Raw genomic sequence first — 14,559 nt, 5'->3', positions numbered from 1 at the left:
TAGGTTAAACGAACGTAAATTTATGGTATTATCGATAATGTCTGGATGGAAACAACGGCTCCATGTCGATCTCTCGCCGACCGTACCGCTTTTTGTGCCCGTTGCATCCGTGAGTTGTTTGCAGCACACTGAAAGTACTCGAGAAACAAATCCCGGTCTCTGGTTCGGTAGGTGGGAACGCCATTAAAAATATTTGGTCGAAGGATGCGGAACATCAGGGCGTGGCGTGGCAGAAAACAAAACAACGGGAACAACAATGGGGGGGAGGGGAAGAGCACGAGGTAGAAGGAAGGGGCACCGCTCGAGGGCGGAGAAATCGTATTAACGACGGAAATAGATAGCGAACAGCCGAGGTAAAAATCGGCGAAACACGAGCAATTTATAGATACAGCGAATGCGCGAAAACACGGACGCAATTTATTGGCCATGTCGGGAACGATCTTACCCTAAGAGTAATATCGTAAATCGCACATCAGTTCAGTCGTTCGGACTACATTCGACGTGGGGAAAAAAATGTCGTAATCACGCCCTTCCAACGAAGAAAGTCTAGTAAGCCGAAACGCAATAAGCGTGGCGGCACGACGCGGATGAATATGACGTAACACGCGTGAAAAGAAAAAGCTAAATGTCGTTTAGCGCGTCCTTTTTACCGTTAATCCGTCCGCGATGCAACGAGGCGCATCGCAGAGAAAAATTTCACAGCGTTTCGTAACATTTTCGCATCGGCTTTTCAAAGAACTGTTTGTTACTATGACACAAAAGAAGAGAAATTAACAATTGTTAGAATATTAACGCTATTCTTACACAAAAATAAGAATGACGTGCCGCGTGTATCTCCTTTTTCCTTTAAAAAAACATTCCCTCTTTTGCCTGACTTTATCCCATCGTAGTTACATTTTTACGTTTCATTTAAAATATCCACTCACCCTTTTCCGATAAAAATAATGCACGCCGATAAGGAATTCAACCGGCACCCTTCATCTGATCGATTAAATAGATCCACTAATACCCGGAAAAAAGCGAAAAGTTCAACTTGTGAGTGACGCTATCTGACGCTTTTAATCGAGCTACCATAAATCGCTCTTTCAGCGGGCCGCCGTTTTCGCGATCGCTAATGGTGGCCGACGATAGGTCGAGGAGCGAAATATAAATTGCTGACACGGTTAATTCAGCCTTGACGCGGCGATTGCGAAATAAAACGCGTTCCCTCGGTCTGATTGAATTTGAATTGAATAGGAGCGTCCTGATTACGTAAATTCGAGGTGCACGGTACTCAGAGATAAGACCTATTTAACGTTGATTCTTTGAGAACTGGAACACCCAAAGCATGTGAAAGAACGTGATTAAACGACGAATTGAATTAATTACAGAACACGGATCGTCGAATCGTCGAACTTTACCTTAGTTTCGACAGCACCGGCGATGAAAGGATCAACCAGCCCGTTGCAAACCTTCCGCGCGATAGTCAAGCTTAACGATTATACCGTGGTATTCGCGTGCTAATCGTCTCATGTCGACATTTCGGCAGATTGCACCCGCAAATCATACCGTGCAACATCGCGATGCAAGTATGAGGCGGCTGCTGCTGATCATTCGGTCGAACTAGCTACGTCAGTGGGCATTTGGAACGAACGGGCACTATTGAAACGGACAAATTGCTCAAATTTCAGTGGCACGGCAAGAAGCTTTCGAGAGGCAATGGACAGGATCATACGATTAATATATAGAAATATTAATATGTGGAAATTTATATTTCTGATATTTTTTCGGCGCATCGTATATGCATAAGGTGCTTTCGAATTGATATTTTACGAAGCTGATACGTGAAGCAATAAATAAAAGTTATTCCTGAATAAATCGATGCTGGAAATCATTGAGTACATCTAGTTTTTGGTACACATACATGTATTATGTTTATAACACAGTTGCTCGCACGCAGCTTTGCCTGCACGGTATTTGTTTTTATAGCAATTTATGCTTATTACCCCCTGTTTGAACATCATTTAGGATTTGAATATCGAAAAATGCTTAAACACGGGTTTGTTTATTTTTAATGACAAGTTTATTTCCTGTATAATATATAATCCCAAATCCCCAGCTGTTGGATATACGGTTATTTTTTCAGAAAACAACTTACCCCTTTTTCATTCCTATAAGGGTTCAACTTCGAAAAACGTTCACATACGTGCTTGTTTATTTTTAATAAGGATTTTTTTACCGAATCCCAAATCTCCAGCTTCAGTGAACATAAAAGTAGTTACAGTTATCATTCGAGAAAAGAACATATATGTACCCCTTTTATCATATATGTGCATCATATATGAACAATATATACAATCATACATGTGTCTAATACAGATTAAGTTTCGAAAAATGCTCACACGCGTATTTGCCCATTTTTAATGAGAAGTTCACATGCTGAACTTTACGTTACCAATTTTAGCAACTCGTGGAATATGACATTCTTTTAAAAAAATTTTACCTCATTTCTACTCCGTTGGGATTAGTATTTCCAAAATTCTTATCACATGCCTACGTCGTATAAGCAGTGTGCTGTCCAAATTTTACGTTTCTAGATACAACGGTTTGAGTTGGGCGTTGATCAATGAATCAGTCATGTGACATATATTATAATGTGTTTTATACAATATTCTGGTTATTAAATACTAAAACTGCATGTCGTAAGAATACTATAACTTTAATAAGAGTAGAAATGAAGCATTAAATAAAGATTTCAACTTGATTCACTATTCAATTCACAAGCGAACTTTGTTTCGATTGAATACTACTAATTGATTTGCTGGAATCATGCAGTGAGAATGCCTCATGCAGGGGCTCCATTGATGCATAGCTCCATTTCAGTTTTGATTCATAAATGCATTTCAAGTGCTTCAATATTGGCACTCTGCGCCTTTTTTTCTTCTCACAAATAAAAAACGTTTCAATGGATATCGACTTTAATTCTTCGCAGTGAAAGAAAACTATGGACCTGCTGAGCATCTTGACAAAAGATCAATTGTCACACTGCTTTGAAAAATGGGAAACGCATATACAACATGAAGATATAGGAATGGAGAGTACTTTGAGAAGAAGCACAAAGACTATTTTTATCACACCAGTCCAATTTAATACTAGAACAACCAGCTTTTATCGTATACTGAAATATATTACAGATATAATTTAGATAGATATATTACAGATAATTATAGTTGAGATAGTATGAAGAAAGTACATTGACTATATATAATCAAGTTCTGATCTCAAAATTCTATAGTCATTAATTTTTCCTTTAAATCGTATATGTTATTAATATATAAAAAAAGCGTGGCACACCACCTGTCTAACAAACTTAGTAGTTCTAATATTAACAGCCAAAATAGTATCTATAATATACAATAAAACTTTCTCTTGATATATCTCTACAAAATCCTCCAAAGCCCAGTTCTAAATAATCTCCCAATCGAATCAAACGTACCATTGATTGTTCGAAGTTCGAATACCTTTATTGCTCTCGATCCTATGCGTATTCCGAAGCATTTTCTAGTGAAAGAATGAAATGTCAGAACACTCGTCATCCCGGCCGTCATTTCCGATCGACCAGGACTAGAGCGATTGCAAATTCGACTGGTGCTTGACCTATCTTCGGCAATTAATGCAGTCCAAATATTCGGCAGTCGGTGCTTTCATAGGCTTATGGACTCGTGAATAATGGTAATCGCGGTCGCGTAATGCGATAACAGAGAAATTCCGCCGATGTTTCTTAAACGACGCCAAATTCCAAGCTGCTTCCGGCTTAATGAGCGGCACTCGAGCAACAGCTGCTGCTGCTTCAAAATATTTGCGCTCACGAGTTTCACCGTTGCAGACTGTATCGATATATTCACATAGTCCAACGACGCACTTCAATTATGGTAACTACAAGTTTTGCACGTTCAGACATTCGATGTTTCGTTCAAAATTAATACAACTTAAAAGTGCACCCAAATAGCTAGCATACATGGTACGTAGTATAGCTCTCGTGCACGATAATTACGAGAAATATATCGTAATGTGCTAACACGGAGGCTTAGAAGGATGATAATAGTTTATACGTATATAGCGATATTCGTTTAACCCTACTTTCAATCGTTGCCCTTTCTAAAATAGTAGGTTAATGAGAAAGTAATGTGAATATAGAAATTACTTAACTTACTAACGTTTCTCTTTATATTTCTTCTATTTAAAGAAAATGCCATATTTGAAGAATAAGAGATTTTTAAACTCAGAAAAGGATCGAGAGTTTTTTAGGTACGGAACATCCTTCTTATAAAGCGATTTTATCGTAAAGCGTCACGTATAAACTATTTGAATGGTTTTTTTTAGTATAATCAAAAATCTACATTATTTTACTTCCAACCAAAACCTAGTATTTCAGTTAGAACAAAAATCGAACCATGTTTATTCACAGCATCGATGTAATAAATAAAAAACGAAGAGTGAAACGCGCTGTCGTAAATAATTGATAAGCAAATATCGAGTAAATCGCTTAAAAAACGCTGGCCAAGTTAATCCCGTAGAACATCGATCGAGGGAGTCGCAGGTGTACGAGAGATCGAGCAACAACGGACCAACGTCCACAGTCCATGGAATATTTTTTCGGACGCGATTAATAGAAGGACCCGTTGGCCGAGCAGCAATTTAAAACCACAAGAATAAAGCTCAGTTGGCCTCACTGCTCGTAGCTACAGTCTAGGCAGAAATAAACAGTGCAGCCTGCCTTGTGTATTCAAATAACACATAACTGCTTTTTATGTTTGGGTCCCTAGTAAAACGTTAAATTGTTCTGCCAAGTGGAACTTCAATGGAAGAGAACTGTGTTTGTTCGTACTCGTTATCGAAGACAGACATGCAATGAATCAAATTGAACCTATTGTAACGTTTCCCAACCTTTTTTCAGAGTCCGCTTTCCCAGCCATAAAGGAAACATCTTTTGCCCCTTAACGTTCCATTAAATTTGACAAAATCTACTTGAGATATTTTTCTATTAGTGCGTTGAAAATACTCAATTAAAAATGTTAAACTACAACGAACATCAAGAAAACACTTCACGGCCCCCAAGGAATCTATCTTTTCTTTTCAACACTTATTGCGACGATATTAAAACGATTGTATTAATAAACTGCCAGACAATGTATCGTAGGACAATATAGCTGGATTCTTAGGACGATATTGAAGACAGAAACTGAGGCAAAACCCCGCATCGTCCCATTATCTCCACACGCAATAAACCATTCCAGCCAGCTCCTCCGTCTCCGGTCGTCGGGCTTCTCCACCCCTTAGCATTTCCTCTTCTACATTCGTCTCTTGAAAAAATATCAACCGTTCTCTCGCTACACTCTGACTTCTACCGTCCACAGTTTCTCTTTCTTCGAATAATTACAGAGCCATGCAATTCGTCTTCCCGTGGCCGAGCTTTTTTAAACGGGACAAAGATACGGGATGTAAATTAGAGACACCGTGAGCTTTCGTGATTAAGCCGCTGCGCCGCGCAAGGATGGAAAAGGATACTTCGATCTACGAAGGCGAAGCAACTCTGTGAAAACGAAGAAGAACGTGAGAACTTCGTTCGAGTACGTATTGGTGACGCATTTGAATCCGTTTCTCATTGACGAGGAGATATGCTTCATCGGAAAGAATCCTACAAATGATTATTCGTATTCAATTCATGGTTCATCTTGACGAACGAATCTAACCTAGTTTCTTCGTTCTCTAATTTAGTAAGGACGAAAAATCAATTATACAGGTTTCGGAATTCATTCCTAGTTTATCGTGCCGTGTTCTCGCGTTGGAATTTCAAACTTCTTGGTATCTGCCTGATGTGTTTTTATTCGCGAAAACTTCACTTTTCCCTATGGTCTGATGTTATTCCTTTTCGTTTTTAAAGAATTGCTGGTTGCTCCTGCAGTTACTATTGCTTCTGCCGTCATTGCGTTACTTTTTTAACGTTTTAACCGTTCTTCGTGTCCTTGTGTTGCTACTTCTTCGTTAATCCAACTTGTTATTACAGTATCTTTTATAATGTCCTTCTTTTTATTGCAAGAATTCCATTTCTTAGTTTCACACTTTTCTATGGTTCTTCTGTTGTTACGATTTCCTTTAGAATTTCAAACCCTTGCTTTTGTAAATATAGAAGATTCCTTTAAATTACAATTTCATCGCGATGAAGTGAACTTCAATAAAAATATTTACTGGGTGGGGAACTATAGGAGATGATAGATTATTTTCCATCATTGATCGCAGACGGATACGGACCATGGAACTAGTTGCAATCAGAAGAGAATCCTTAGAAATGTGGACACAATAGCCAACTATACATGGTGAATGTTGGAATCGATTTTGGAGAAAGTGACTATCTACTGACCAGTAGTGACCACTGATTGACCACAGAATGGATGTTGTCCATGGCCAGTAGTTGCGATGAAGGAGTAGTAGTGATAGTACTAGTAGTAGAGGAGGAAGCTCCAGGCACTCATAGAAATTGAAGGCACAAGAATTATTTAGAAGCCCGTGTGAAAAATGTGCTTTTACTCATCCATTCTTCCGTGAACTCCCGACGAGTGACGCTTAACCTGGAATGCACCACCACCCTGCCATCGTCTAATGTTTCACTGTATCTTCGAATTTGAGTCGATTATTCTTTAATGAGGTACACGAGGACATGTACAGCTGTAAAATTATCGATTTCAAATCTTGATTCTCACACATACAATGATGGTTGCAAATGCTGCATTACTTGCTCCCTTACGTTAAATTAATGTTATCTATTCGTTCAGTACTCTTACATAATTGTATTATTATATATAATAGTATTATTAATGAAATTCTTCAACCATCAGACACACGTTATCACAATTGTAATGAATTCGTTTACATGATAATAGCAAATATGGTGATAAAGGAAATGGAACTTTACAAACAAATTTTTCAAGCTATATAAGTCATCTGAGTACGGTGTTTGACGTAAAGTTGTAAAATTATAAAGGAGAAGTTCATTTGCCAATAGCCAATATAAAGTGAAACGGTTAAACCTATTACTCTCAATACCAAGGAAACAATAAATTAATAAATACTGTACAAACATTACAATGACTGATAAAGTCACAAATCAAAATTTATATTACGTTGAATCGATAAAAAGACAAAGTTCCTTAGATAATGCTTCAAGACCTTATTTAAGACTACTACATAAAGCACACTTTAGTTGTGGTTGGCTCCTTATCGAGAAAAGTAGGATGCTGTATACGACCCCGGGGAACCGTGCCTCAATCGGTATCTCTACTTGCTACTTTAATTCGAACTTGGCCATATCATAAAAGCTAATGTTGGTACATCGATTCATCCTACTAATTTTCTCACCAAAATCAATCCCCATCAAGCGTTCAATTAGGAAATAAAAATACGGGGGAGGTGGGGGAGGGGAGGAGGAGGGAGAGGGGGAGGGAGAGAGGAGGTGGGGAGGTAAAATTCGGTAGCGTAAGCAAGCCTGGAACTTTTTCAATTGCGTTTCAATTTCCCCGCGGTAAAACGGAGTTTAAGGTTGGAGGGGGTTTATAAAACTCGTCGGAAATCAGAATGCTAAACGGACCGAAAAGGACTTACTTAAGCGATTCGAAAGCGAGGATTCGCCGTGGCTTTAAAGATAAGACCCCGGAACATCGAAACGATCCGACCCTCGTCGTTCCGGCGCGTAACTTTGAAAATCGTCCCGACGTGAAAGAACCGCGACACGGAGTGGGAAACGCGAAAGCAACGCGCGTGCAACTCTCGAAGCCCGCCGGAATCGATCGAGCTCGTTCTTATTCGTTAGAATGGCTTCTGCTCTTACCCGTCTAGAGAAAGTAATAAGAATCTCCGCTGAGGAGGATCGACGCGAGGATTTACAGCGAGCCAATCGTTTGCCCGTATAAACGTTTTTCAAATATACTGCCGAACAGGGAACGTGCTGGGCCTCCTCTTGGCCAATAACAATATATACTTCCGCCTTTATCAAAGCTATTTGTCTTCGAATTGAAAAGCCGGGAATGAATTCAGAAAGGGCGGAGAACCTATGCCGGGAGCGATCCCGAACGACAACGGAACGATCTCTCTTTTCTGGCCAGCGTCGAGACGCTCGATTTACGACTTCTGGCTGTGAGACGTCGCCGGATTTATCTTCCGCTTCACGCGCGCGGATTAAACAGGCTAAATAAAGCATCCCGTATACCAGGGAATACGGTTAAGGAAAATTCATTTTTCACCTGAAACGTTATATGGCGCGTACGTGAGAAAAATTTAGTATCTAACCGCGAAAGGCTCAATCTTCACATCCTCCAACCACCGAGGATCGCAATTCGTCTTGGGGACACATTAGCTCGTGATACATCCGAATAAATAGTTTCTGATCGATTCCGTTAGAATGAAATTTCATTTTAATCATCGGGCTCGAAGCGGTTTTAATTCGTTTTAATCGATAAACGTGATACGTTTCGAGTGGTAGACTGTAGGAAAAAAGATAAAAGATAATCGAACGATGGAACGATTCGAGGAGTTCGCAAAGATAATTGAGTTAAATTATCGAGGTGAAGGATCGAAGAGAGTAGGTGGAAATGTTAAAATCATTTGCCTATTTTCTCTTAAAGGCTGCTAAATATTAAATCTGAAAAATAAGTTAGCGAAAAGAATTGTTCATTTAATACCAACTCGTTTTACTCTCATTAGCGAATTGAAATACTACTCGTGTAAACGATTTCTTCAAACGCTTAAGACGTTCCGTTTAAAGTGAACGTATCCTTATACGTACCTTTATACGTGTCTTCTATAATTTTATATACGTATTCAATGTTTCCTCAATGATTATACCGTACGATACTAATAATCCGCGCAACATATTTCGCTGAAAATGTTCTTGACTTTTCGACGACGGATCAAGCGATCGGAGGAGAAAACAGTTTCCGACAAAAAATCGCATACTCGCCCCGAAGCAGCCTTTTGCTTCGAATGAAGCCGACTAGTTCAAAGCAAAAACAGGTAGCGGCACTTTTAATTAATACACCCGATACTCGGCTGACGTCTTCATTTTCCGTGCGTGATATTTGCCTTGCAAACGGTAAGCAGGTCACGCGAATGCGAACAGTTCGCGAATCGCCTTTGCGTTAAGTCGATTAGAAACGTGTACGGGTATGTATGTTCTCCTTTGCCATAACCGTGTCACCAGTTTATCGAATATATGCCGCGGTGGCAATTCATCCGCAAACGACTCGTTTCAGTTTCAGCCAATATTTCAACGTCCCTCGTGTAAAGGACACTCTAAAACGTTCCCAAGGTTGCAATAGTCTCGACGCTCGTTCCCGCAATTTATGAAAACGACGTTCAACCGAAAAAAAAAGATCGAGCAGAAGAGGACGAAACGAACGATTAAATATCGCACGAACAATTAAGTTTCAACAAAGGAAATGGAAGGGCGGAAAAGATCTCGATGGTAGATTGTTGGTTGGCAAGGAAGCGTTTAAATTCTAGGACACGCTTCGTCCCGAGAATCGTAAGGGATTCTAATCAAAGAGGATCTTGTTCGCCAGCTAATTGAAAATCAGCCACCGCAGACTAGATAAACATTTATTACGCAAACCTCTGACCGCCGAATAAATTCAACGAATCCTCGATCGTTACTGCGTTTTACAAACAGACTGACACGCAGAGTTGACCGATGATTTATCGCGGAGATAAAGTGGATTAAATTAATAAACGTAAACGCGAATCTCCCCTTCCTACAGTCAATAAATAATAAACCTTTCACTTCCTGGCTGCAGCTATTAAATCGTATAATACAAACTTGCCAACGAACGAAACGCCCGCGTTTGTTGGTCGTTGCAATATGTCGCCACGTAAATGTTGCGATTCTTATATCACTGTATCTACACCTCTATACATATAGAGAATCGTTTAAACTAGTTTCGCTCGATAAACGTTGGTACTATAATTCAGATTGATCGACTTCATCGTTGCAACGAGAATCGTGAAAAAAGCGACATTTCTATTAACGCATACGCGCGTTTGTTCCAGATGAGACGGAAATTTGAAATCGCAGCCCTTTACTTCCTCTTGCTGTCGATCACCTCCACTTACGTCGTCTCTGTCGCCGGTTACAAGGTGAGTATCGAAGCCTCTGTGCGTTACGTGTATATCGTTTAACATAATTATCGTGACCTCGACGTTCGGCACGAAATCGCTTACCCGGGGAAAGAATAGCATGGAAACGACGGAATCACGTAAAATCGTTCCGTTTCACGCTAAGCCGTCAGCCAGGATAGCCTAGCTATTCGTCTGCCACGAAAACGCACAATATTCTACCGAGCAGATTTATGGTTCAACCTCGTGCACCCTTCGAAATTCTTTTTCCCGCATCGTCGCCTTTTTGCTCTTCGCAGTGCACGAAGTTATCGACGTTGAAGGCGAGAGCTGAACGCAGGTAGACAGGACGAAGAAGCAAGAAATTACCAACAGCTCGAATACTCGAAGGAATAAAAAGCGAGTGGGTTCGTTTCGTGAAATTCGACCAACAACGGAATAACGGTGATTCATCGTTTCCTCCGTTTAATCCTACGTTTAGTTGGCCCCTCGCAAAGGAAAAAAATGAATCGAGGAGATCTCTGGAAAATGTGCCCATAAGTTTATGGTAAATATACATACGTATATACATTTCGTTCGTTGAAACATCTACTAAAACGAGACATAAGTCTCAAATATTATTAGAAAATTATTAAAACATCTAAGAACTATTATCTCGTTTAAAATCTTACATTAACATAGATAACACGTTATAGAATTTTAAGTTCTTTATAAGATCATTAAATACTTGAATTCTTGTTAAATTCTTATTTATTTTGTAAGTATAAAAAGAACAAAGTTAGGAAACTAAAACTAAAATTTCTCACGCAATTTATCTTATTCGCCATTTTATCTTATGCAGCCTTTTTCTACGAATCTCCTCGATTGTTGTAAAGGAAAATATTGATATAAAGTATATTTAGCCTATACCTCTTACACGTGTCCTTCCGACTGTTCCGACTGTACCGAATGTGGTCAATTACAATGGGATTCTACTGCAGAACTTCCACAAAGGATAGGCAAAGAATCGTCAGGACATTGTCAAAGGTATCCCGCGACCCAATGCACCAGCGCATTTCAGCATTATTCACCTGACGACCCACTCTTCGAGCAAGAAATGGCATAACCGGTTCCTTCCAATAGATTCTAGCGCACAGTGACCTATTTACAGTAACGGTAATAATCGATCAAACTCAAATATGATTCACTAAAATAGCGTGCATTCTCTATGGCAGCAAGTTATTTGGAATAATGACCCGAAAGTCAAAATAAACGCGACATATGAAACGCGTGTTGATATCAATCGTTACTAATTTGAAATTATTTATGCTTATATATATCAATGAAAACTGTGGTTACATTCATGTAATATATACACTAGGTCATAATAATTTTCGGAAATATACGGTTTTATCGTTGTCGTTTAGATAAATTTAGAAGGAGTAAATTTACCTCTCAGAGACATACAGAATTAACAAGATACTTTTAGACAATCTTTTAAACATTTTACTTCCACTTAATTTTCACATTTTCCTAAAGTTAATAAAATACGCTCGTACATAGCTGATGTAACGTAAAATTGAATGTTAAAGATATTCGATTATGTAGAATCTAGGATTGCCAAATTACTGAGCTCAATTCAAATCCCACTAAAATGGTGCAATCCAAATGGGATATCATTCAATTCCAATCCTGGGCTACTTAATATGTAATATCGAAATCCTTCATAAACTGTATCAAGACAGATTACCTTAAAATAAGACCTCGAATCGAGCAATTTCGAAATTGAAGAATTCATCATGAATTATCTCGGAACGAGAGACGTATACTATGTAGAAACGATATAGCGCGGTCGTAAATTAAAGCTGGGGTTAAATTAGGGAGGATTAAAACGCCTATTGATGTAATCACAGGATAGTACGCGTTTTGTAGATGGAATTTAATTCTTCGTCTGCGAAAGTTATTTGCAAATTAATATTCTACTCTGCTCATGTTCCTATTTTAAACCTATACTGTAATTGTGGTATTAGTAAAAATTAATTTATATTTGTTAAAAAAAGCTTTTGCAGAAGATAGAAAGAAACAGTTCCAAGTTAACATTGCACAATACTGAATGAAACTCAAAATCTCTCCAAAAATATCTCCAATTACATGCTTCGTCACTCGAAACTGTAATTCCCCATAAATTTCGCAACCATGCTATATCGTTTTCACAATATTTTAAATCCCTCTAAAATCGTAAAACCGCAAATCGACCTTGGGACCGAAGAATTCCCAGAGAATCTCGAAGTTAAGAAGATGATTACAGACTATCTTAAAGTCCAAAGATCCGTCATGAGATCAAAGTATATCGGCTCATCTTACAGTATCATGAGATGGACCCTCTAAACCATCTCATGATTGGAGGCCAGGTATTGTTTGGGTTTAGGAACCTTGAATTCGGAATGACCGAAACACAACCCTGGGGGTAGATTAAGATGAATCTCTCGACCACTAGATAGTCCATGACAAGTTCTTAACCCTGAGGCAGTCCAAGAAAGGTTCTTTCAACACCGAGATTGTCCTTGGCAGTCCCCTCAAGCCTGAGATACTTTCTGGCAAATCTCTCGACTCTGGATTCGCCACGAAGCACTCGATCTTAAAGCGATCTGTGGTAGGTCTCTCAACTCTAAATTTATCCAATTCGAATCCTTTGACTCTGAGATAATCTCGGTGTTATCAATTCATATCGCGTTACATCATCAAATCCATGCATTAGAATGACATACGTTGTCCTTCTTCTTTCATCGTCAGAATAGAACAGCGGGATAGCAGAATAGAATTTCTTTGCTATTTTTGATTCCCTGGAGAATCTAGTCCAAGTTGTATCACATAGCCCGTTTCTCAAGTTCTCTCCTTCTATCGGAACCTACGGAATCACAGCATGGACATCTGACTTGCCGTCATTGCTGCACGAGCGGCTGTGCTGACCATTCCGCTAATGTTGACCGGAAGTGTTTGTTCTGATGCATGTGCACTAGTATGCTGGACACCACTTGTCTCATGGATCGTGTACCGTTGTAGTCCAACATAATTGTTGGCGTGCCAGAATTTACCCAACGCATAGGTGGTTGGATCGGTGCCGGCATTTGTCCCGTGTACGTCCTCCAACATGCGAGGATAATTCGCTTCACGGCCTGAAGCGGATTTGATTGCACGACACCCATGATAAATGTAAATGCAAACAACGTCTGACAACTGAATTCGAGCGCTGCAAACTGGCTAATTTCCATAGCTGGTTGTTCTTCTGATTTCGATCCTAACGATCTTCTCAGACAACTTTCGCTCGACTGCGTTCCATCCGCAAATAATTTTCTCCCACTGCTATTACTCGTGGTTCGTCCGAGTGATATAGTATTATCAATTAATTATCGTCCTCGTTCAAAAAATGTCAAGCCCACGGTAAACACGAAACGTTCGTACGCGACATTTCATTATCTCGGGCGAAAATAATGGCACGGTAATTTCGTATAAGGAGCGTACTTACGAGCGTTTTTCGTGGCAAGGAACATTCTGCTGTTACTTCTAATACCCGAACTAGTTCCCTCCAACTTACCTCTTAATGAACGTCCAAACGTGTACCTGTAACACCTTTTCGTTACATTCGCTTCAAGTTCGCCTCTTATACCGATTACTTCTTTGACAAAGAGCTGAAAATTTCCTCCAACGAACGTTCGAACGAAATGGAAGGGTCCTCCACTTTCGCGCGATAAAATTGCACCGATTTTCACGAACGTGGAACGTATTGTTAAAATCCCGATACGCCGTCGGCTGCACTGTAATCAATGGCATCGACCACGCTGACAGCGTTAATCGATAATCCAAAATAACACGCGTTAATACGGCAAGTCGTGGAACCAACGAAATAGCTGGTCGTAATTGGATCGGACACAGTGTCGGACGTATCTACCGAACGTGTGAATGTATCCTTGCCTCGAGCGAAATCGTAATTTTTCCAAAACGAATTGGCTGTTTGAGTTCAAGTGATCGATTTGATAAAACTTCGTAGGAAAGTGTATGAAATACGGCTCGAAAGCTGAATGGTACGAGAAACCGAAATCAGAAATAGCTAGTCAGATCTCTAATTTGTGTGATAAATAAAATGTACTAAGAGGCACATCACTCGATGAACTCAAGTAGTGGTACAGGATTTATTAGATGTCGTTACAACCAAGATCTTTCTTCGGTGGTTTGTTTTTAGATAATTACATTGTGAAAGTCTAACTTTCTGCGGTTAGACGCGCTTAATATTATCTAGCATACAATCGATCAGACGTCGTGTAAAAAATGTTTCAAATATTAATTCTTAATAGGTAAAATAGAACGTATAGTTGAATAAAATTTAGCCATTTAATCGATCTTTACGTTGTCGTTAACGGACACGATCTTTTTGTATCA

General features: G+C 39.4%; 1 protein-coding gene across 2 annotated transcripts in view; it reads left to right on the top strand.

Moving 5' to 3' along the window:
* Positions 1-14,559, top strand: part of LOC122573321 (follistatin-related protein 5-like) — a 46,895-nt gene that overhangs the window by 23,095 nt on the left and 9,241 nt on the right. The window contains exon 2 of one of the 2 annotated variants that reach the window (XM_043739497.1): positions 10,078-10,164. In XM_043739497.1, the coding sequence (XP_043595432.1) occupies positions 10,078-10,164 (87 nt within the window). Of the gene's footprint in view, positions 1-10,077; positions 10,165-11,167; positions 11,299-14,559 lie in introns of those variants that run through there. The other variant, XM_043739498.1, reaches the window with a different exon arrangement.

The sequence above is a fragment of the Bombus pyrosoma genome, linkage group LG12 (genome assembly GCF_014825855.1).
Source record: "Bombus pyrosoma isolate SC7728 linkage group LG12, ASM1482585v1, whole genome shotgun sequence".
Lineage (NCBI taxonomy): Eukaryota > Metazoa > Arthropoda > Insecta > Hymenoptera > Apidae > Bombus > Bombus pyrosoma.
This window is presented reverse-complemented; position numbering and strand designations above follow the sequence as displayed.